The sequence below is a fragment of the Sapajus apella genome, unplaced genomic scaffold, assembly GCF_009761245.1.
Source record: "Sapajus apella isolate SASKATOON/1434 unplaced genomic scaffold, GSC_monkey_1.0 scaffold169, whole genome shotgun sequence".
NCBI classification, from domain to species: Eukaryota; Metazoa; Chordata; class Mammalia; order Primates; family Cebidae; genus Sapajus; species Sapajus apella.
In genome coordinates, this window is record NW_022437109.1 from 1,154,219 (window position 1) to 1,175,540 (window position 21,322).

A 21,322-nucleotide genomic window follows, 5' to 3' on the forward strand; every position below is an offset into this window, starting at 1 on the left:
GAAATAATAGTAGAACCTACCTCATCATTGTTGTATGGGTTAAATGAATAACTACATATAAAGCATTTTGGACAGTGCCTAGCTCAAATAGGTCAATGCTTCCTATTATCAGGAAACAAAAAATAACCAGGCATGGTTGTGCCCCTGTAATTCCAGCTATTTGGGAGGCTGAGGCAGAATTGCTCCATCCGGGAGGTGGTGGTTGCAGTGAGCCGAGATGGAGCCACTGCATTCCTGCCTGGGACAGAGCAAGAAGACTCCATCTAGAGGGGAAAAAAAATGAAAAAAGAAAATAGATCTGCACAGCCATCATCTTATTGATTACCTGCTAAAAACTCCTCACTGGCCAGGCGTGGTGGGTCACGCCTGTAGTTCCAGCACTTTTTTTTTTTTTTTTTGAGACAGAGTTTCACTCTTGTTACCCAGGCTGGAGTGCAATGGCGCGATCTCGGCTCACCGCAACCTCCGCCTCCTGGGTTCAGGCAATTCTCCTGCCTCAGCCTCCTGAGTAGCTGGGATTACAGGCACGCACCACCATGCCCAGCTAATTTTTTGTATTTTTAGTAGAGACGGGGTTTCACCGTGTTGACCAGGATGGTCTCGATCTCTTGACCTCGTGATCCACCCGCCTCGGCCTCCCAAAGTGCTGGGATTACAGGCGCGAGCCACCGCGCCCGGCCAGTTCCAGCACTTTTGGAAGCTGAGGCGGGAGGATTGCCTGAGGTCAGGAGTTGGAGACTGGTCTGGCCAACATGGTGAAACCCCGTCTCTGCTAAAAATACAAAAAAATTAGCTGGGCGTGGTGGCGTGTGCCTGTAATCCCAGCTACTCGGAAGGGTGACTCAGGGGAATTGCTTGAACCAGGGAGGTGGAGGTTGCAGTGAGCTGAGATCACGCCACTGCACTCCAGCCTGGGCCTCCGTCTCAAAAAACAATAACAAAACAAAAAAACGCCTCACTATGTTCCTATCACTGACCAAAGGAAGTTAGCCACTCTTCAAATGCTTTCTTCATCCATTGCCTCCAGTTTTTGCTGTCGATATCTCCCATACCAAACCGTTAACACCCGGATCCTTTTATACTATCTATTCCATAGCAGGTATTCAAAAATTAGTCATTGCCGGGCACGGTGGCTCACGCCTGTAATCCCAGCACTTTGGGAGGCCGAAGCGGGCGGATCACGAGGTCAAGGAATCGAGACCATCCTGGCCAACATGGTGAAACCCCATATCCACTAAAAATACAAAAATTAGCTGGGCGTGGTGGTGTGGGCCTGTAGTTCCAGCTACTCGGGAGGCTGAGGCAAGAGAATTGCTTGAACCCGGGAGGCGGAGGTTGCAGTGAGTCGAGATCGCGCCACTGCACTCCAGCCTGGCGCCTGGTGACGGAGAGAAACTCTGTCTCAAAAAAAAAAAATTGTCATTTAACTTTTTTCACCAGGGACAAAAGTCTTTAAAAGGGGAAAAGAACTGGAAAGGATTACAAATCACCATATGAAATTTAAGTATTAGAGCACCTACAGGGGATTTACAAGATAAATTGTTTGCAGGGCAACCATTCAGACGAATCCACCACCAAGCGAAGGTTTTTAGTAAAATACCTATTTTTTTTTTTTTTTTTTTGAAGCGGAGTTTCACCCTTTTTGCCCAGGCTGGAGTGCTGAGGCACGAACTTGGCTCACTGCAACCTCCGCCTCCCAGGTTCAAGTTTTTCTTCTGCCTCAGCCTCCCAAATAGCAGGGATTACAGGCATGTGCCACCAGAGCCGGGCTAATTTGGTATTTTTTTTTTTTTTTTTGAGACGGAGTTTCACTCATGTTACCCAGGCTGGAGTGCAATGGCGCAATCTCTGCTCACCGCAACCTCCACCTCCGCCTCCTGGGTTCAGGCAATTCTCCTGCCTCAGCCTCCTGACTAGCTGGGATTACAGGCACGCACCACCATGCCCAGCTAATTTTTTGTATTTTCTTTTTTTAGTAGAGACGGGGTTTCACCATGTTGACCAGGATGGTCTCGATCTCTTGACTTTGTGATCCACCTGCCTCGGCCTCCAAAAGTGCTGGGATTACAGGCTTGAGCCACCGCGCCCGGCCCTAATTTTGTATTTTTAATAGAGACGGGGTTTCGCCATATTGGCCAGGTTGGTTTCGAACCCCTGACATTAGATGATCCACCAGCCTCGGCCTCCCAAAGTACCGGGATTACAGGCGCGAGCCACCGCACCTGGCCTAAAATACCCGTTTTAATTGTATTTCAATGACGTCACTTGGTCATTGACCTCTTACGCAAGGAGGGCGGGGTTAGGAAGACAGCTGGGCTTCTTCCTCACCGCCCCTCCAATGGACTGGCTGGCGCAGTGACTAGCCCTGCCCTTAGTCGATTTGGCGTTTTCATTGGTCAATTTTTTCCTAGGAGGCTGGCCATGTGTTGACTCCGCCCACCGTACAGGCGGGTCTCCCCGCTACAGGGGCTGGGATGGTGGGGGTTGCTGAAGCCGCCATCTTGGATTCCGCGGTAGCGGTGGCAGCGGTCAGGCGCCGCTTCTGGGGAGTGGCCTTTCTCTCCCCCTCCCTCCCGGTTCGGTGGCGGCGGCTCCTCCCACTGGGGGGGGGGTGGCGCGGCGGCGGTGGCATCCACGGCCATGGCGGCGACTACTGCCAACCCCGGTGAGGAGACGGAGGACTGGGGCGCCTCTAAAGGGGAGGGGCTGAAGGGGCTGACAACTGAGGAGACCCAGGACTGACGGGACGGAGCTGGAGCTGAAGGCGCCGGGGCGGGGCAGGGGCCGCGAGGGGACAGTGTTGGAGCGGTGACCCGGGGAGGGGCCTGACCCTGGGTACTTGGGTAGACTCGAGGTGGAGGGAGCGAGGGGGCAGGTGGGAGTTGGGGGCTCCCTGCCCTGAGCTCCGCTGGAGCTGCCGCCAGTGCGGGGCTAGCCCACCCTCCCTTCTCGGGCGGCGTCTGGTCTGTGATGTGGTCCTCTTTTAACCCTCTGCTCGCTGGAGCCGCTTGATGCCGAAAACTGTAGGCAGAGTGGCTCGGTTTGCTTTAAGAGTAGTTTGGATTTATAAACGCTGGACCACATTGCTCTTTAGTTGAGGTGTTGCTTCCAAACATTTAAAGGTTTAGATTTTGATTTAAAAAATTAAAAATGGACATTCTTTGATATATACGACGTTTCTTTAGGCTAACTCCCACCCGCAACCGCCACCCGCGTCACGGTTCCCGGACTATGCTTTGAAACTTGGGTCTTGTTTTAAGAGGGCCTGAGTGTCTTTGCCTGCTGAGGGCAGGGGTTTGTGTAATGATTGTGGTTCCGGACAGGTCTTTCGTCCACAGCCCCAGGTTTAAATCTTGTTAGGCCTAGGTCGATGCAATCTCCAAACTCTTTCAGAAAAGTTTGATTCCACACCATTTCTGTTTCAAAAAATAATCAAATATCAAAAAGATCTCACCTTTCTTGTTTAAGAGACGGAGTAGGCTTTAGTGTAGGTCTGGAGAGATGAGATCCTCAAATTACTAGTCCCAGTCCTCTTTCCTCTATGTTACAGTTATTTCTCCTTAGAAGGTGTGTCATTTTAGGGGCCTAGTTTATCTCGCAGACCTTGGTCATTTTTGCAAAATAAAGTCTACCCTTTTCCAGAAACCAATGTATTCGATAGCCTTTAAAAAAAAGAAAAGAGCCCTGAGAGGTGTGTGTGTTTGTGTGTGTGTGTGTGTGTGTGTTGTGGGGTTGGAGGGGGTGGGCAGAGAATTTCCTGAAAACACAACAGTGGGAGTGATTCCCCCATCCCCACGTTGAAATTTAAGTTAGGTTTGTTTTTCATGTTACTGAAAGGCAGTATTATTTTGCGATATCCAGATTTTGATAGGACAGTTGAATCACTGAAATTTCTTTTTCACCGTGTTTTTGGGAACAGCTGTTTTAAGAAATGGTTAATTTGTTACATGTCATCTTTTTAAAATATTTTAAATTTTTTTTTAAAGGAAAGGGAGGTAAAAATTAATGGCAAAAATTACATTGCAGGAAGTGCCGAGTGATGGAATAAAACTATAAAACAGGAAAAATACCGTTATGGCAAACCTGACCTTGTAGTACAATAACCTATCTGTGAACTATGGAGTAAATAAACAAGATTTTTAACTGATCACACATTGCAAAATACTTATATAATCCTAGTTAAATTGCAAAGCATTTCTCTTATTAAAAAGTGGCCTGGGTAAACAAGTTTTAGTTCATATGTCAGAAGCTTTTTTCCAGCTGTGTGGGTGGGGTTGCTATATTTTGTTTTGTTTTTTAAACAACAGCAACCAGAATGACAGCCTCTTGACCATATTTTGGTAAGCTGATCAATATCAGCTTAAATCTCAGCAGAAGAGAGAGAGAGAGAGAGAGAGAGACTGTGTGTGTGTGTGTGTGTGTGTGTGTGTGTGTGTGAGTGTGTGTGTGTGTCTGTGTGTGTGGCATGAGCATGCAGAATCCTTGTTAATGAAACAGTTTTTTTTTTTTTTTTTTTTAAACTGTGCTTTGGCTGCCTTCCTTCTGCAATTTTTAGATCCTTTCTTTTTTCCTTTTTCCTCTGTATTTTTTGACACAGGGTCTTGCTCCTTGCTCTGTCACCCAGGCTGGAGTGCAGTGGCAAGATCACTGCTTATGGTAGCCTCCACCTCTGGGGCTCAAGTGATACTCTCACCTCAGTCTCCTGAATAGCTGGCACTGCAGGTGTCTTGCCACCATGCCTGCTTAATTTTTAATTTTTTTTTGTAGAGACAGATGTCTTGCTATGTTGCCCAGGCTGTTCTTTATCTCCTGGTCTCAAGCAAGACTTGTCTTAGTCTGTCAAAGTTGGGAATACAGATGTGAGACACTTTGCCTGGCCAGATTTCTTTTTTGATGTTGAAAAATTCTTCTATCTCTTTTAACTTGATCCCATGTTCAGTTCAATCAAATCAGAAGATGTATTTTCTTTTTTCTTTTTTCCCTTTGCACTTTTATATCAAGAGGAAGATATCATAGATACATTGCGGATTTTTTTTTTAAAATAGAGATGGGGTTTCACCGTGTTAGCCAGGATGGTCTCAAACTCCTTACCTCTTGATCCACCTGCCTCGGACTCCCAAAGTGCTGGGATTACAGGCTTGAGCCACCATGCCCAGCCTACATTGTGGATTTTTTCAGCAGTCTGTTGCATTTTGGGAAATGAGATTAATGAATGGAGGGACATTAGGTGGAAATGTACTGTGCTCAGTGAAAAGAAAGTAAATGGTTTTCAGGTCAGAATTCTTTGCTACATTGTCATACCTTATTTCCTTAGAGCTGTTTTAAGGACCAGGGACATCATGAGTTTTTTCTACTTTGTATTTTTGCTGGAGTACTAATTCTTTTTTTTTTTTTTTTTTTTTTTTTTAAAGAAACAAGTCTTGTTAGTTTTGACAAGCAGGTTTTTTTTTTGTTTTGTTTTTTGAGACAGAGTTTTGCTCTTGTTGCCCAGGCTGGAGTGTAATGGTGTAATCTTGGCTCACTGCAACCTCTGCCTCCCGTGTTAAAGCGAGTCTCCTGCCTCAGCCTCCTGCATAGCTGGGATTATAGGCATGTGCCACCACACCTGGCTAATTTTGTATTTTTAGTAGAGGTGGGGTTTCCCCATGTTGGCAAAGCTGGTCTCGAACTCCTGACTTCAGGTGATCCTCCACCTTGGTCTCCCAAAGTGCTGGGATTAAAGACATGAGCCGCTGCGCCTGGCCAAGATGATTTAAAAAAATATTTCACTCTTCTCTTGAAGCTTCATTTAAGTTAATCCTTTTTAAAAATATATTTATTTTTATTTTTGAGACAGGGTCTCACTCTGCCTCCCAGACTGTAGTGCAGCGGTATAATCATGCTCCCTGCAGCCTTGAACTCCTGAGCTCAAGTGATACTCCCGCCTGAGCCTTCTGAGTATCTGGGTCTATAGACACACATCACCTTACCTGGATACATTTTTTAACTTTTTGTAGAGATGGGATCTTTCTATGTTACCCAGGCTGGTCTTGAACTCCTGGCCTCAAGCAGTCTTCCCACCTCAGCCTCCTAAACTGCTGGGATTATAGGTGTGAGCCACTGACTCAGCCAAGTTAATCCTTAGGTTTAGTAACAGGGTTGATCATGTTAATTGTGCTGGTGGCCCTGCAGTGTTTTTCAAGGGAACCAGGTTCTTCTTCATTTTTCACTGTTGGTGTTGCATTAGAAGAGTAAAATATGTTTTAAACTCTCTAACAGTTGTGTTGAAGTAATAGTTCTAATGTGATTTTTTTTTCTCAAATTGATAATTCTCCATATTCTATCATTATTCACTAGTTCTGCTTATCACTGGCAAGTAGAACTGAGTGGGTAGGTGGTCTATAATACTTTAGGCTATATCTTTCTTGTCTATGGACGATTAACAGTTTTGAGGAACACATTTTTTTTTTTCCCCGTGGGAGAGGGTCTTGCTCTGTCACTGAGGCTGGAGTACAGTGACACAGTCATGCCTCACTGCAGCCTTGATTCCCTGGGACCATGTGGTCCTCCCACTTCAGGCTCCTGAGTAGCTGGGACCACAGACATGCACCACTATGGCTGGCCAATTTTAATTTTTGTTAGAGACAGGGTCTTGCTATGTTGTCCAGGCCAGTCTTGATCTCCTGGCCTCAAGTGATCTTCCTGCCTTGGGACCCTCTAAGAGCTGGGATTATAGGCATGAGCCATCATGCTCAACCAAGTGGAATACTTCCTAAATTGAATGTGTTATTTGTAATGCATTGACTGAGGAAATAGTTGGAAGGAGATTAGGTATTTTATTTACAATTCAATATTCAAACTAGAAATGGTGAATGAGTTTGTAGTGAGTGTAGGTTATTTCTCTCTTGTTTCTGGTATTCTCACTAGCAGAGAATTCTTTTTGTGCTATTACGTGCAATTTATTGTAAGGCTGTTATTTAGGAAAAAAAAATTTTTAGCCAATTTTCACCTATGTAACTTATAGTTTTAGCTGCATCAATTAACAAAAATTCTTACCTGTTACCTTTATATACCTTTTTCAGATATGGGAAAATAGGAATTCATGCAATGTAAAGTTAAGATGTCAAAATATTCTTTTATGGCCAGGTGCGGTGGCTCATGCCTCTAATCCCAGCACTTTGGGAGGCCAAGGCAGGGAGATTGCTTGAGCCCAGAAGTTTGAGACCAGCCTGGACAACATGACAAAACCCCTTTTCTACAAAAAATTATCCAGGCACTGTGGTGCACTTTTATATTCCCAGCTGCTTAGGAGGCTGAGATGGGAATATCACCTGAACCTGGAAAGTTGAGGCTGCAGTGAGCTGTGATCATGCCACTTGCACTCCAGCCTAGGCGTCAGAGTGACACCCTGTCCCCCAACAAAAAAAGATATTCTTTTATTATATTGCAAAGACCTTTTAAAAAGGTATATTTTACTAATTCAGCAGCTGAAATACAGTTAACATTTTTGAAAAGGAACCAGTCTGCGTACTTATTATTTTATTTATTTATATTTTGAGACAGAGTGTTGTTTTGTCGCCTAGGCTGGAATGCAGTGGCACAATTGTAGCTCACTGTAGCTTTGAACTCCTGTGCTCAAGCAGACCGCTTCTCTTGGCCTCCCCAAATGCTGGGATTACAGGCACGAGCCACTGTGCCTAACCTTGCATACTTTTTTTTTTTTTCTTTTTTTTTTTGAGACAGTCTCATTCTGTCTCCCAGGCTGGAATGCAGTGGTACTATCTTGGCTCACTGTAATCTTGGCCTCCCAGGTTCAAGCGGTTCTCCTGCCTCAGTGTCCTGAGCAGCTGGATTACAGGCACATGCCACTACACCCAGCTGAGTTTTGTGTTTTTAGTAGAGATGGGATTTCACCATGTTGGCCAGGCTGGTTTCGATCTCCTGACCTCAAGTGATCTGCCCGCCTTGGCCTCCCAAAGTGCTGGGATTACAGATGTGAGCCTGTGAGCCTTGCATACTTTTTATATAATAGATTTATATCACCAAACTGAATCTTTATTTTCTTAGAAATTAAGAAATAGAAACTTCTCCATATTTGAAACTCTGGTTTTCTTGTCATCTTGAAATAGTGGTCCCTCAACTTAATTTTTTGTGTTTCAGTCCTCCCTTCTCCTCGAACAGTCCACTAAGAGATAAGAATAATACATTTGATGAGTGTTTTTTGAAAGTCCTTTGTGGTTCTCTATTGTGGATGGCTTTCCTCTCAGGCAGTAACAGTAGGGATTTCCAGTGTCAACTGGTGGTTGATCTTCAAAAACTAAATTGCAACAGTCAAGGAAACTATACTCTTTTTCTTTGATTTAATGTAGGCCATGACATCTTGGGGATGTTTAATTCCAAAACTAGCAAAATTTGAATCATTGATTTGTCGAAACTGGCTTTGGAGCTGTCTTTTTTTCCCCCCAGACTGGTTATAAGATTTGTTTTAAATGTTAATGGTGGTACAGTACCATAATGGCGTACACAAGGGTAAAACATTCTGTCAATGCTATCAAATGTTTTTATGGTTGTATACCCGATTTCGTTTAGATTTAACAATAAAATAGCACATTTAAACCCCTACTGAAATGCAGGGCCTGAACTCAATGGAGTCTGGGCTCACGACCCACACCTAATGAGAGGTCCTGCTTGTAGAGCCATCTGTTTTTGTTTGTTTGTTTTGAGACAGAGTTGTGCTTTTGTTGCCCAGGCTGGAGTGCAATGGTGCGATCTTGATCTCGGCTTACTGTAACCTCTGCCTCCTGGTTTCAAGCAGTTCTCCTGCCTCAGCCTCCCGAGTGGCTGGGATTACAGGCATGCGCCACCACACCTGGCTAATTTTATATTTTTAGTGGAGATGGGGTTTCACTGTGTTGGTCAGCTGGTCTTGAACTCCTGATCTCAGGTGATCCACCCGCCTTGGCCTCCCAAGGTTCTGGGATTATAGGCGTGAGCCATTGCGCCAGGCCAGAGCCATCTGTTTTTAAGAATGCTGTCTAATATGCCATGATGACGTTAGTAGGTAGACATCAGTGAATCTTCAGGTTGGAAATAGGACAACACCTATTATTTTACACTTAAAGAGACAAACCCAGGGAAAGGAGTGGATACTTAAGTTCCTTCTATATGCCAGACTATACTGTCCTATTTTGTTGACTAGTCTCTATGTCTAGTCTCTAGCAACTATCTCCAGCTTTTCAGATCTTCAAATTTGTCACTTTTCATATTTTCATCAGTATATTTTCTTATTTGTTTTAAAGTTTTTATTAACTTATTTTAGGTAGAGACTGGGTCTCACTATATTGCCCAGGCTGGTCTCAAACTCCTGGGCTCAAGCAGTCTTCCTGCCTCAGGTGTGAACCACTGTACCAGGTCCATTTTATATTTTCACTCCATGTTTTTGCTGTAGTTGAATGGATAAGTAAGTTTATGGGTTCAACAGTGTACTTAGGGGTGGATGTGGTGGCTCATACCTTTAATCCTAGCACTTTGGGAGGCTGAGGTGATGGATTGCTTGAGCCCAGAAGTTTGAGAACAGCTTGGGCAACATGAAACCCTATCTGAAAAAAAAAAAAAATACAAAAAATTAACAGGGTATAGTGGCATCCCCTGTAGTAGTCCTAGCCATGCAAGAGACTGAGATGGGAGGATGACCTGAGCCTGGGAGGTTGAGGCTGCAGTGAGCCGTAATTGCACGACTGCACTCCAGTCTGGGCAACTGGGAGGTAGAGTGAGACCCTGTCTCAAAAAACAAAACCAAACCAGCACACTTAGGATATAAGTTCCATGAGAGCAGAACTTTTGCTTTCCGTGTTCACTATAGCACCACAGTGCTTGCAGTGAGAGGGTGCCTAGTATATGGGATTAAAGTTCAATAAATATTTGTTGAATAAAAATGAATATAAGGCCGGGTGCGGTGGCTCAAGCCTGTAATCCCAGCACTTTGGGAGGCCGAGGCGGGTGGATCACGAGGTCAAGAGATCGACACCATCCTGGTCAACATGGTGAAACCCCGTCTCTACTAAAAATATAAAAAATTATCTGGACATGGTGGCACGTGCCTGTAATCCCAGCTACTAAGGAGGTTGAGGCAGGAGAATTGCCTGAACCCAGGAGGCGGAGGTTGCGGTGAGCCGAGATTGCGCCATTGCACTCCAGCCTGGGTAACAAGAGCGAAACTCCGTCTCAATAAAAAAAAAAATAATAATAATAAAAATAATAAAAATGAATATAAAACCCAGCTTTGGAGGCTCATCCCTTTATACACTGTTAATGTGAAAATACTTTTGAAGGGATAAGACTAAGCCATTGGTATTATGAATTTATTCTAACTATAATATCTAACATTTATTAGTAATATATATACCAGCTGTTCCCATTTAATTTTTGTAACAATTGCGTTAGGTAAGTATTATTATCCTTGTTTTACAGATGAAGAAACTAAGGCACAGAGAGTGAATAAGTAATTTGTCTGAAGTCACATAGCTACTAGAATGTAGAGACAAAATTTTATTGCTGGCAGTCCATCTACACAGTCATCATTCCTAATGTCTAAGTTAAAAGATTTTTTCCATTGTGACTTAGAGTCACTTTCCTACTGAAATGTACTACATTGGATATCTTTTGAGAAAGAGGTATATGGAGTATCATCTTTTTTGTAGATGAAAAGGGTGAAATACCACATTAGGCAGCCTAGGGGACAAGGCATTGGATGCAGAACTGAGTGCAAGGTGCTGAAAAAAGGAACTAGAAGAGTAGTTTCCAGGCTGGGTGTGGAGGCTCACACCTGTAATCTCAGCACTTTGGGAAGCCAGAGTGAGAGGATTGTTTGAGCCCAGGAGTTGGAGATGAGCCTGGGCAATATAGTGAGACCTTGTCTCCACAAAAATATATATTAAGAAATTAGCTAGGTGTGGTGCTGGATGCCTGTAGTCCCAACTACTTGGGAGGCTGAGGTGGGAGGATCTCTTGAGCTTGCTAGGTTGAGGCTGCACTGAGCCATGATCATGCCACTGGACTGTAGTCTGGGTGACAGAGTAAGGCCCTGTCTCCAGGAAAAAAAAAAAAAAAACAGTTTCCTAAAATCTTTTCTGTAACCTTCTATATTTCTTTATCCTAGTTCTGTGTTTCAGTTCTTTAAATACTTTTAAGGGTTTTTTTGAGACAAGGTCCTGCTGTGTCAGCCAGTCTGGAGTGCAATAGCGTGACCATAGGTCGCTGCAATACCTTCAATTCCTAGGCTCAAATGATTCTCCCTCCTCAGTTTCCTGAGTAGTTAGGACTGTAGGTATGCACCATCATGCCCAGCTAATTTTTAAATTTTTTTGGAGACAGGCTCTTGCTATGTTGCCCAGGCTGGTCTTGAAATACTGTCCTCGAGTGATCCTCCTGCTCTTGGCCTCTCAGATTGCCGAGATTACAGGCATGAATAATTATGCACTGCAGCTTTTAGGGTTGTTATTAGAATCCTTCTCCAAGTTCTTGATACTCCATTATTGAGCTACTCCTTGAAACTTGATTTCAGAGACACTATGTTATTTGGCCATTATCACTGATTGTTCCTTCTTTGTCCTTTTTGCTTACTTTCTTTTTCTTTTTTAGTATGCTTCTACTTTTCTATTCTCATCCTTGAGGCTAGGACTCTTTTTTGAGGCAAGGCCTTGCTATGTTGCCCAGATTGGTCTTGATTTCTTCAGCGCAAATGATCTTCCCACCTCTGCTTCCAAATTAGCTGGGATTACAGGTGTACACCACAGTGCCTGGTTGGGGCTAGAACTGTTAACTAAACAGTAAACCAAGCAGTTTCCTTCATTTCTTTCCGTTTGTCCACCTACCTGCCTTCCTAGCTGCTTGCCTTCCTGTTTCAACTGGACATTGAGATGGTACCTACTATAATCCCAATCTCTTTGGTTCGTTCTGTTCTTTTCTGTTCATTTCTTTTCTCTTTCTTTCTTTCTTTCTTCTTTCTTTTCTTTCCTTCCCTCCCTCCCTTCCTTCCTTTCTTTCTTTCTTTTTCTTTTTCCTTTTTTTTTTTTTGATGCAGTCTTGCTCTGTTGCCAGGCTAGTGTGTAGTGGTGTGTTCTTGGCTCACTGCAACCACTGCTTCCCAGGTTCAAGCAATTGTCCTGCCTCAACCTCCTGAGTAGCTTGGACTACAGGTGTGCTACCACGCTCAGCTAGTTTTTGTATTTTTAGTAGAGACAGGGTTTCACCATGTTGGTCAGGATGGTCTTGACTTCCTGACCTCATGATCAGCCCACCTCTTTCCCCCAAAGTGCTGAAATTACAGGTGTGAACCACCTGGCCAATTCCATTCCCTTTGTATTAGTCTATTCTCACACTGCTGTAAAGAACCACCTGAAACTGGGTAATTTATGAAGAAAAGAAGTTTAATTGACTCATGGTTCCACAGGCTATGTGGGAGGCATGGCTGGAGAGGCCTCAGGAAACAAGAAATTATGGTGGAAGGCTAAAAGGAAGCAAGCATGTCTTTACATGGCCAGCAGGATAGAGAGAGCGAAGGGGAAGGTGCTACACACTTTCAAACAACCAAATCTTTTGAGAACTCTATCATGAGACAGCACTAGGGGGATGGTGCTAAATCATTAGAAATACCATGAGACAGCACTAGGGGGATGGTGCTAAACCATTAGAAACCAGGCCCGTGATCCAAAAACCTGCGACCAGGCTGCACCTTCAACACTGGGGATTACAATTTGACATGAGTTTTGGGTGGGGACACAGAGCCAAACCATATCACCCTTCGTTTATCTTTTATGTATCAAACACTTCAAAAATTTTATTTCTGGCTTCTCACATAAATTACTTTCCTATATTTTTGTCTATTTAAAAGACATCTCTCTCTCTCTTTTTTAAGTTGAGACTAGGTTTTACTATGTTCCAGGCTGGTCTTGAACTCCTGGGCTCAAGCAGTCCTCTCACTTCAGCCACCTGAGTAGCCGGACCTACTGGTGTGTGCCATTGTGCCTGGCTGCATCTCTGTTTGAGTAGGTTTTTTTAATTTATAGAGACGGGGTCTCACTATGTTGCCCAGACTAATTTTGAACTGCTGAGATGAAGTAGTCCTCCTACCTTGGTCTCCCTAGTATAGGGATTATAGGTGTATGACACTATGCCTAGCTCCATTTGAGTAACCTTTTTCTTTTTCTTTTTTTTTTTTTTTTTTAAAGACAGAGTCTTTCTGTGTTACCCAGGCTGCAGTGCAGTGGGGCAATCTTGGCTTACTGCAGTCTCCATCTCCTAGGTTCAAATGATTCTTGTGCTTCAGCCTCATGAGTAGCTGGGACTAAAGTGTATCACCACATCTGGCTAATTTTTTGTATTTTTAGTAGAGACGGGGTTTCATCATGTTGGCCAAGCTAGTCTTAAACTCCTGGCCTCAAGCAGTCTACTGGCTTTGGCCTCCCAAAGCCAGTAGACTGGGATTACAAGTGTCAGCCATCGTGCCTAGCCTCTATTTGAATAATCTTTAACATCCTATATTTGTATGTGCTCACCAGAATTTCCTTCAAATCTGCTGTCCTTCCTACTTTTCTGTATCTTTCATGACTGTTAAAGTTCAGTTTTTCATTTTCCCAGGCTAAGGAACTATAAGTGTTTGGATTTTTTTTACTTCTTATGTGTTTATCTGGGTTATTACCTCTTCTTGGGTCTTTTGCCAAATATACTTGTGGGTGTGTGTATACATAGATACATAAACGTTATTTAAATCAAAACTATACATGCATATATTAATATTTAATGACAGTTTTATAATGTTACAAAAAACATTATAACAAAGTCCTCTACTCCCTTTTCCTCATTTCCTTCTTTCCAGTGGCATCATTTTTATTTCTTTTTTCTTTTTTTTGAGACGGAGTTTCACTCATGTTACCCAGGCTGGAGTGCAATGGCACGATCTCGGCTCACTGCAACCTCCGCCTCCTGGGTTCAGGCAATTCTCCTGCCTCAGCCTCCTGAGTAGCTGGGATTACAGGCACGCGCCACCATGCCCAGCTAATGTTTTGTATTTTTAGTAGAGACGGGGTTTCACCATGTTGACCACGATGGTCTCGATCTCTTGACCTCGTGATCCACCCGCCTCGGCCTCCCAAAGTGCTGGGATTACAGGCTTGAGCCACTGCGCCCGGCCCATTTTTATTTCTTTTAACAGAATTTTTTATTTCTGTTTAAGTAAAATGTCCCAGTGAAAGACATTAGTTTCTAGATTGAAGGGGCCATGAAAATATCAAGGCACATTATGCTGAGATTTCAGCATCAGTTAGAGAATATTCTATAAGCTTCAGAGAGAATAAGATTGTTCACATTCAAAAGATTCAGGAATCAGATTGTATTTATTTCTCAGTTGTCATGCCAGAAAGTAGATGTTGGAGTAGGCTGGCATGGTGGCTCACGCCTGTAGTCCCAGCACTTTGGGAGGCTGAGGCAGGTGGATCACCTGAGGTCAGGAGTTTGAGACCAGCGTGGCCAACATCGAGAAACCCCATCTCTACTAAAAATACAAAAATTCGCTGGGCATGGTGGTGTGCACCTGTAGTACCAGCTAAAAAGGAGGCTGAGGCTGGAGAATTGCTTGAACCTGGGAAGCAGAGGTTGCAGTGAGCTGAGATCGCGCCACTACACTCCAGCCTGGGTGCAAGAGCACAAAAAAACAAAACAGCAACAACAACAACAACAACAACAAAAAGACCTTGGAGCAACGCCTTCAAAATTCTGAGGGAAAATAAATTCTAATTTAGAATTCCATACCTAAGCAAACTATCAATTAGTGAAATAAAAGAAAGATATTTTTATATATCCAAGGTATTCCTACACCTTTTCAGGAATCCACTAGACAATAGGCTCCACCAGTAGGAGACAGTAAACCAACAAAGTGGAGATATGGAATGTAGTAGATAGGCGGTACAACACAGAAGAAGAGTGAAACATGTAGTATGCATACATTGGTGTTAGTTTTCCTGTTTTCAGTCTAGCTCTCTCACTTTCACTTGCCTGGTGTTCACTAGACGGCAAGACCTTTGATTTATACTCTCCAAAGAGTAAATCTGTCTTCTGACAGGATGGGGACGGGTAGTTGCCTTGTTTAGAAGGAATAGAGAAGAGGATCTAGGAATCCCTCTGTGTAGTAAACAGACATTGAACTAATTCTCCTTATTTTTACTTCATTCACCCCACCTTACATACCCAGAGGTACTTGGAGCTACCAGCTTCTGAGACTTTGGAGATTCCATAGTGTAAATTGAGTTGGTTTTCTACTTTTTCCCTTGTCAGTTCAGAATTTAGTTCTTGTCAATCTCCCAGGGCAGTAGTCCATTTTATCTCTAGTTTCAAAGAAGTTATTGCCTTTCTTCTCTTATTCTTTCCATCCTTGTGATTTTATGTCTTGTGTAAAAGTTTTTTTCTTTTTTAAAATTTTTTCCTGTGTGTGAGTGAGAAGAGAAAGTAGATCTAGCTAGATATGTTCAATCCACTATCCTTACCCAGAAGTTGCATAGTTTAAAATTTTAGAAGTAACTACCTTTTTATCCTGCTCATTTGGCCTCATTTGTCCTCATTTGGCCTTTATCACCTTGTTTTTGATTAGTCTTGTCTCCCTACTTCTATTACTTCAAACTTAAAATCTGTCAGATTACTTTTAATTTATATTTTCATCTTGTTTGACTTAAAGTTGTATTTTTGTTGTTGAATCTGATCCAGGTATTTCATCATGGCATTCTAGGCTTTCTCTCGGTTAGCACTTGACGTCTTACCTTTTATAGGTCTTTTTCCTTACAGCTCTTCACAGTTGCTGTTATGTGCCACCTAATGACATTTTGTTCATCAAAGGACTGCATATTCAATGATGATGGTCCCATAAGATTATAATGGAGATGAAAAATTCCTATTGCCCAGTCACATCATAGTTGTCATAAGGTCTTAGCACACCTTTTCTATGTTTAGATATATAAATAGTTACCATTGAGTCACAGTTGCCTGCAGTATTCAGTATAGTAACATGTTGTACAGTATTAGGTTATACCATATAGCCTAGGTGTGTATGGCTATACCGTCTAGATTTGTGTAAGTTTACTCAATGATATTCATACAATGTTGAAATCTCCTAATGACCCATTTCTCAGAATGTATCCCTGTTGTTAAGTGATGCATAACTGTATTTGCATATCTCCCTTTAGATTTTCTCTCGTCTTTTATCTATGTGGAATGCCTTTTTTTTTTCTCCTTTACTTTTTTTCTTTGAGGTGGAGTCTTGTTCTGTTGCCCAGGCTGGAGTGCAGTCGCTCAGTCGGCTCACTGCAACCTCTACCTCCCGGGTTCAAGTGATTCTCCTACCTCAGCCTCCTGAGTAGCTGGGATTATAGGCGCCCGCCACCATGCCTAGCTCATTTTTTGTATTTTTAGTAGAAATAGGATTTCACCATGTTGGTCAGGCTGGTCTCAAACTCCTGACCTCAGGTGATCCACCTGCCTCAGCCTCCCAAAGTGCTGGGATTACAGGTGTGAGCCACTGTGCCCAGCCTTCTTTACTTTTTTTTTTTTTTTTTTGAGACGGAGTTTTGCTCTTGTTACCCAGGCTGGAGTGCAATGGCGCGATCTCGGCTCACTGCAACCTCCGCCTCCTGGGTTCAGGCAATTCTCCTGCCTCAACCTCCTCAGTAGCTGGGATTACAGGCATGCACCACCATGCCCAGCTAATGTTTTGTATTTTTAGTAGAGACGGGGTTTCACCACGTTGACCAGGATGGTCTCGATCTCTTGACCTCGTGATCCACCCGTCTCGGCCTCCCAAAGTGCTGGGATTACAGGCTTGAGCCACCGCTCCCGGCCTTCTTTACTTTTTTTAAGGCCCAGCTTGATTTACCTTTTTGAAACTTCCCCATGAGCTGGTTGCCTGCCTGCCTTACTTCAGTTTCTTCTTTATATTGAGCATTTTCTCTGCAAGGGACTATGGCAGGCCTTGATTTAAACCATGATTATCTTTTCTTTCTCTGAATTTCCCTAGCACTCTTTTTTTTTTTTTTTTTTTTTTAAGACAGAGTCTTACTCTGTTGCCGAGGCTGAAGTGCAGTGGCGTGATCTCGGCTCACTGTAACCTCTGCGTCCCAGGCGATTCTCATGCCTCAGCCTCCCAAGTAGCTGGGATTAACGATGTACACCACCATACCTGACTAATTTTTGCATTTTTAGTAGAGACAGGGTTTTGCTGTGTTGGCTAGGCTGGTCCCGAACTCTTGACCTCAAGTGATCTGACCACCTCAGCCTCCCAAAGTGCTGGGATTACAGGCATGAGCTACTGCGCCTGACCTCCATGGTACTCTTATATCCTGTATAAACTTATTACTAAAAGTATGATTTTTTTTTTTTTTTAAATAGAGGCAGGGTCTCATTGTTTCCTAGGCTAGTGTTTTGTTTTTGTTTTTGTTTTCTTGAGACTGAGTTTCACTCTTGTTGCCCAGGCTGGAGTGCAATGGCACGATCTCAGTTTACTGCAACCACCGTCTCCTGGGATCAAGCAGTTCTCAGTTCTCCTGCCTCAGCCTCCCAAGTAGCTGGGATTACAGGCATGTGCCACCATGCCTGGCTAATTTTTGTATTTTTAGTAGAGACGGGGTTTCTCCGTGTTAGTCAGGCTGTTCTCAATCTCCCAACCTCAGGTCATCTGCCCGCCTCGGCCTCACAAAGTGCTGGGATTTCAGGCATGAGTCACTGTGCCCGGCCTGCCCAGGCTAGTTTTGAACTCTTGAGCTCAAGCAATGTTCATGCCTTGGCTTTCCAAAGTGCTGGAATTATAGACACGAGCCACTGTGCCTAGCCCTGAACTTTTTTTAATGGAAACAAATGTTTTGTCTTAGGAAATTAACATATGCTCTCTATTTCAAATTTATAGGCTGAAATAGAAAAATTAGTAGTAACATAAAAATATGGTCAGCCTTAATGTATGTTAAACTAACAGTGATAATCCTTTTTTACCAAGAAAGTGACCAAAAATTTGAAGGATTGCCAAAACAGTGCTGTTGGAGATATGGATAAATTGATGCAGTCAATGAGGCTCTCAATTGGTATAACTTCCTCGTTGGGTAGTGGGCAATCAAAGTTTTAAATGTGCCTACCCTTGGCCCTGGGGGTCATTTTCAGAAATAATACGGAAGTAGTAGCACCTGTGAATGAAGACACACAATGATGTTCATTGGAATATTATGATAGTGAAGGTTTGAATGTCATAACTATACATTTGTAGTATAGAGTACTATGTAACTATTAAAAAGAATGACCTATACCCGTGTTTATTGCCATAACAATATGTTGTTGCATGGAAGAGAAAAAGTTCAGAATAAATATAGATGGTCCTCGACTTATGGTGGGTTTATGTCTCAATAAACCCACTGTAAATTGAAAATATCCTGTCAAAAATGCATTTAATATACCTAACCTATTAAACATTATAGCTTAGCCTAGACCACCTTAAACGTGTGTAGAATACTTACATTAGCCTACAGTGGGCAAAATAATCTAACTTAAATTTTACTTTATAATAAAAGTGTTGGATATTATGTAACTCACAGAACACTGTACATTATGCTGAAATTGTAATGGTTTCCCATCATTATACAGGTGGAAAGCCCCAGGTGGAACCATTGTAAGTCAGGACAGTTTGTATAGTATGACCCTTTTTTTTTTTTTTTTTTTTGTGAAAATTACCAAAACCCTGGCTGGGTGTAGTGGCTCACACCTGTAATCAGGCACATACCACATGTATGGCTAATTTTGTTTATTTTTTGTAGAGATGGGGTCTCACTATGTTGTTCAGGGTGGTCTTGAACTCCTGGACTTAAATGATCCTCCTGCCTTGGCCTTCCAAAGTGCTAGCCTTACAGGTGTAGGCCACCATGTTCAGCCCCAGTTTCTTTATCCGTTAACTTGTAGATAGACACTGGGGTTGCCCTCATCCTTGACTATTGTTGAATAGTACTTCTATGAACGTGGGTATACAAATGTTTCTTTGAGATCCTGCGTTTGAATCTTTCTGGTATATACCCAGAAGTGGAATTGCTGGATCATGTGGTAATTCTATTTTTTAATTTTAATTTTTTATTTTTTTTTGAGATGGTATCTTGCTGTGCTTCCCAGCCTGGTCTTGGACTCAGGATCCTCCTGCCTCAGACCCCTGAGTAGCTGGGACTACAGGTGCGCACCACTGCACCTCATTTTATTTTTAATTTCTGGAGGCATCTCCATACTGTTTTCTATTGTGGTTACACCATTTTACATTTCCACTAGCAATGCATAAGGGTTTTAATTTCTCCACATCCTTGCCAATACTTTATTTATTTATGTATTTTTGGATAATAATAATTTTAATGGGTATTAAATGCTTTCTCATTGTGGTTTTGATTTGTATTTCCCTAGTGATGAGTTATGTTGAGCACTTTACATGTATTTATTGGCCAGTAGTATATCTTCTTTGTAGATATGCTTATTCAAGTTCTTTGCACCTTTTAAAATTGGCTTTGCTTTTTCTTGAGTTGTAGGAGCTGTTTATATATTTTGTTTATTTTTTATTTATTTATTTTTTAGGTGGAGTCTTGCTCTGTCGCCCAGGCTGGATTGCAGTGGCGTGATCTCAGCTCAATGCAACCTCCGCCTCCTGGGTTCAGTTAATTCTCCCTGCCTCAGCCTCCCTCCTGAGTAGCTGGGATTACAGGCACCCACCACCATGCCTAGCTAATTTTTGTATTTTCAGTAGAGACAGGGTTTTACCATGTTGGCCAGGCTGGTCTTGAACTCCTAACCTCAGGTGATATGCCTGCCTTGGCCTCCCAAAGTGTCTGAGCCACCCAAAGTGTGATTACAGGTGTGAGCCACCGTGCCTGGTTGTTATTTATATATTTTGGATATTAATTCTGTGTTGCATATATGATTTGAAAAATTATTTTCTTCCTGGTGTGGTGATTCACACCTGTAATCCTGGCACTTCGTGAGACTGAGGCAGGCAGATCACCTGAGGTTGGGAGTTCGAGACCAGCCTGGCCAACATGGTGGAACCCCATCTGTACTAAAAATATAAAAATTAGCCAGGCATGGTGGTGCATGACTGTAATCCCAGCTGTTTGGGAGGCTGGGGCTTGAGAATCACTTGAACCTCGGAGTTGGAGGTTGCAGTGAGTTGAGATCACACTACTGCACTCCAGCCTGGGTGACAGAGTAAGACTCCGTCAAAAAAAAAAAAAAGAGAATTTTTTTTTCTATTCCATAGATTGGCTTTTCACTCTGTTGATACTGTTATTTGATGCACAAAATATTGTGCATTATACAGTATGAACTAACAAAAATAATGAGATGTGTGTGTGATTGTGTGTGTAGATAGATGTGCATGATGTATTTTTAAATGACAAGAGCAAGTTGAAGATCAGGCCTCCATTTTTACTAGAAAAAAATGCAAAAATACACGTTTTATTTTATTTTATTTTATTTTTTTGACAGGGTCTCACTCTGTTTTCCAGGGTGGTGTGTTGTAGTGCAATCATGGCTCACTGCAGCCTTGACCTCCCAGACTTAAGTGATCCTCCCACATCAGCCTCTTGAGTAGCTAGAACTATAGGCATACACCACCATGCTGGATAACTTGTATTTTTTGTACAGGTGGGGTTTCACTGTGTTGCAGAGGCCAGTCTCGAACTCCTAAGCTAAAATGATCTGTCCACCTTGACCTCCCAAAGCTCTTGGATTACAGGGATGAGCCACTGTGCCCAGCCTGTACCTGTTTTGATTACAGAGTTAGGTATATATAAACTGAGATAAAAAATCAGAGATAAAATGTACTCAAGGCTGGGCTCTGTGGCTTACTCCTGTAATCCCAGTGCTTTGGGAAGCTGACCTGGGAGGAGTGCTTGAGCTCAGGAGTTCAATACCAGCCTGGGTAACATAGTGAGACCCTGTCTCTACAAAAAAAAAAAAAATAATAAACTAGGTGCGGTGGTGCCCACCTGTAGTACCAGCTACTTGGGAAGCTGATGCAGGAGGATAACTTGAACATGGGAGGTTGAGGCTGCAGTGAGCCATGATCATGCCACTGCACTCCAGCCTCGGCTAGATAGAGTCAGACACTGTTTTAAAAAAAAAAAAAAAAAAGACCAGGTGCGGTGGCTCATGCCTGTAATCCCAGCACTTTGGAAGGCCAAGGCAGGCAGATCCCAAGATCAAGAGATTGAGACCATCCTGGCCAACATGGTGAAACCCCATCTCTACTAAAAATACAAAAATTAGCTAGGCATGGTGGCATGTGCCT

The 21,322-nt window shown here is 42.9% G+C and overlaps 1 protein-coding gene across 8 annotated transcripts in view; it reads left to right on the plus strand.

Annotated features, from left to right (window-relative positions):
- Positions 1-2,442: 2,442 nt before the first annotated feature.
- Positions 2,443-21,322, plus strand: part of ARNT (aryl hydrocarbon receptor nuclear translocator) — a 67,399-nt gene continuing 48,519 nt past the window's right edge. For 4 of the 8 annotated variants that reach the window (XM_032267455.1, XM_032267454.1, XM_032267458.1 and 1 more), the window contains exon 1: positions 2,465-2,665. In XM_032267455.1, the coding sequence (XP_032123346.1) occupies positions 2,641-2,665 (25 nt within the window). In that variant the 5' untranslated portion in view covers positions 2,465-2,640. Of the gene's footprint in view, positions 2,666-21,322 lie in introns of all 8 variants that reach the window. The other 4 variants (XM_032267451.1, XM_032267452.1, XM_032267453.1 and 1 more) reach the window with 3 other exon arrangements.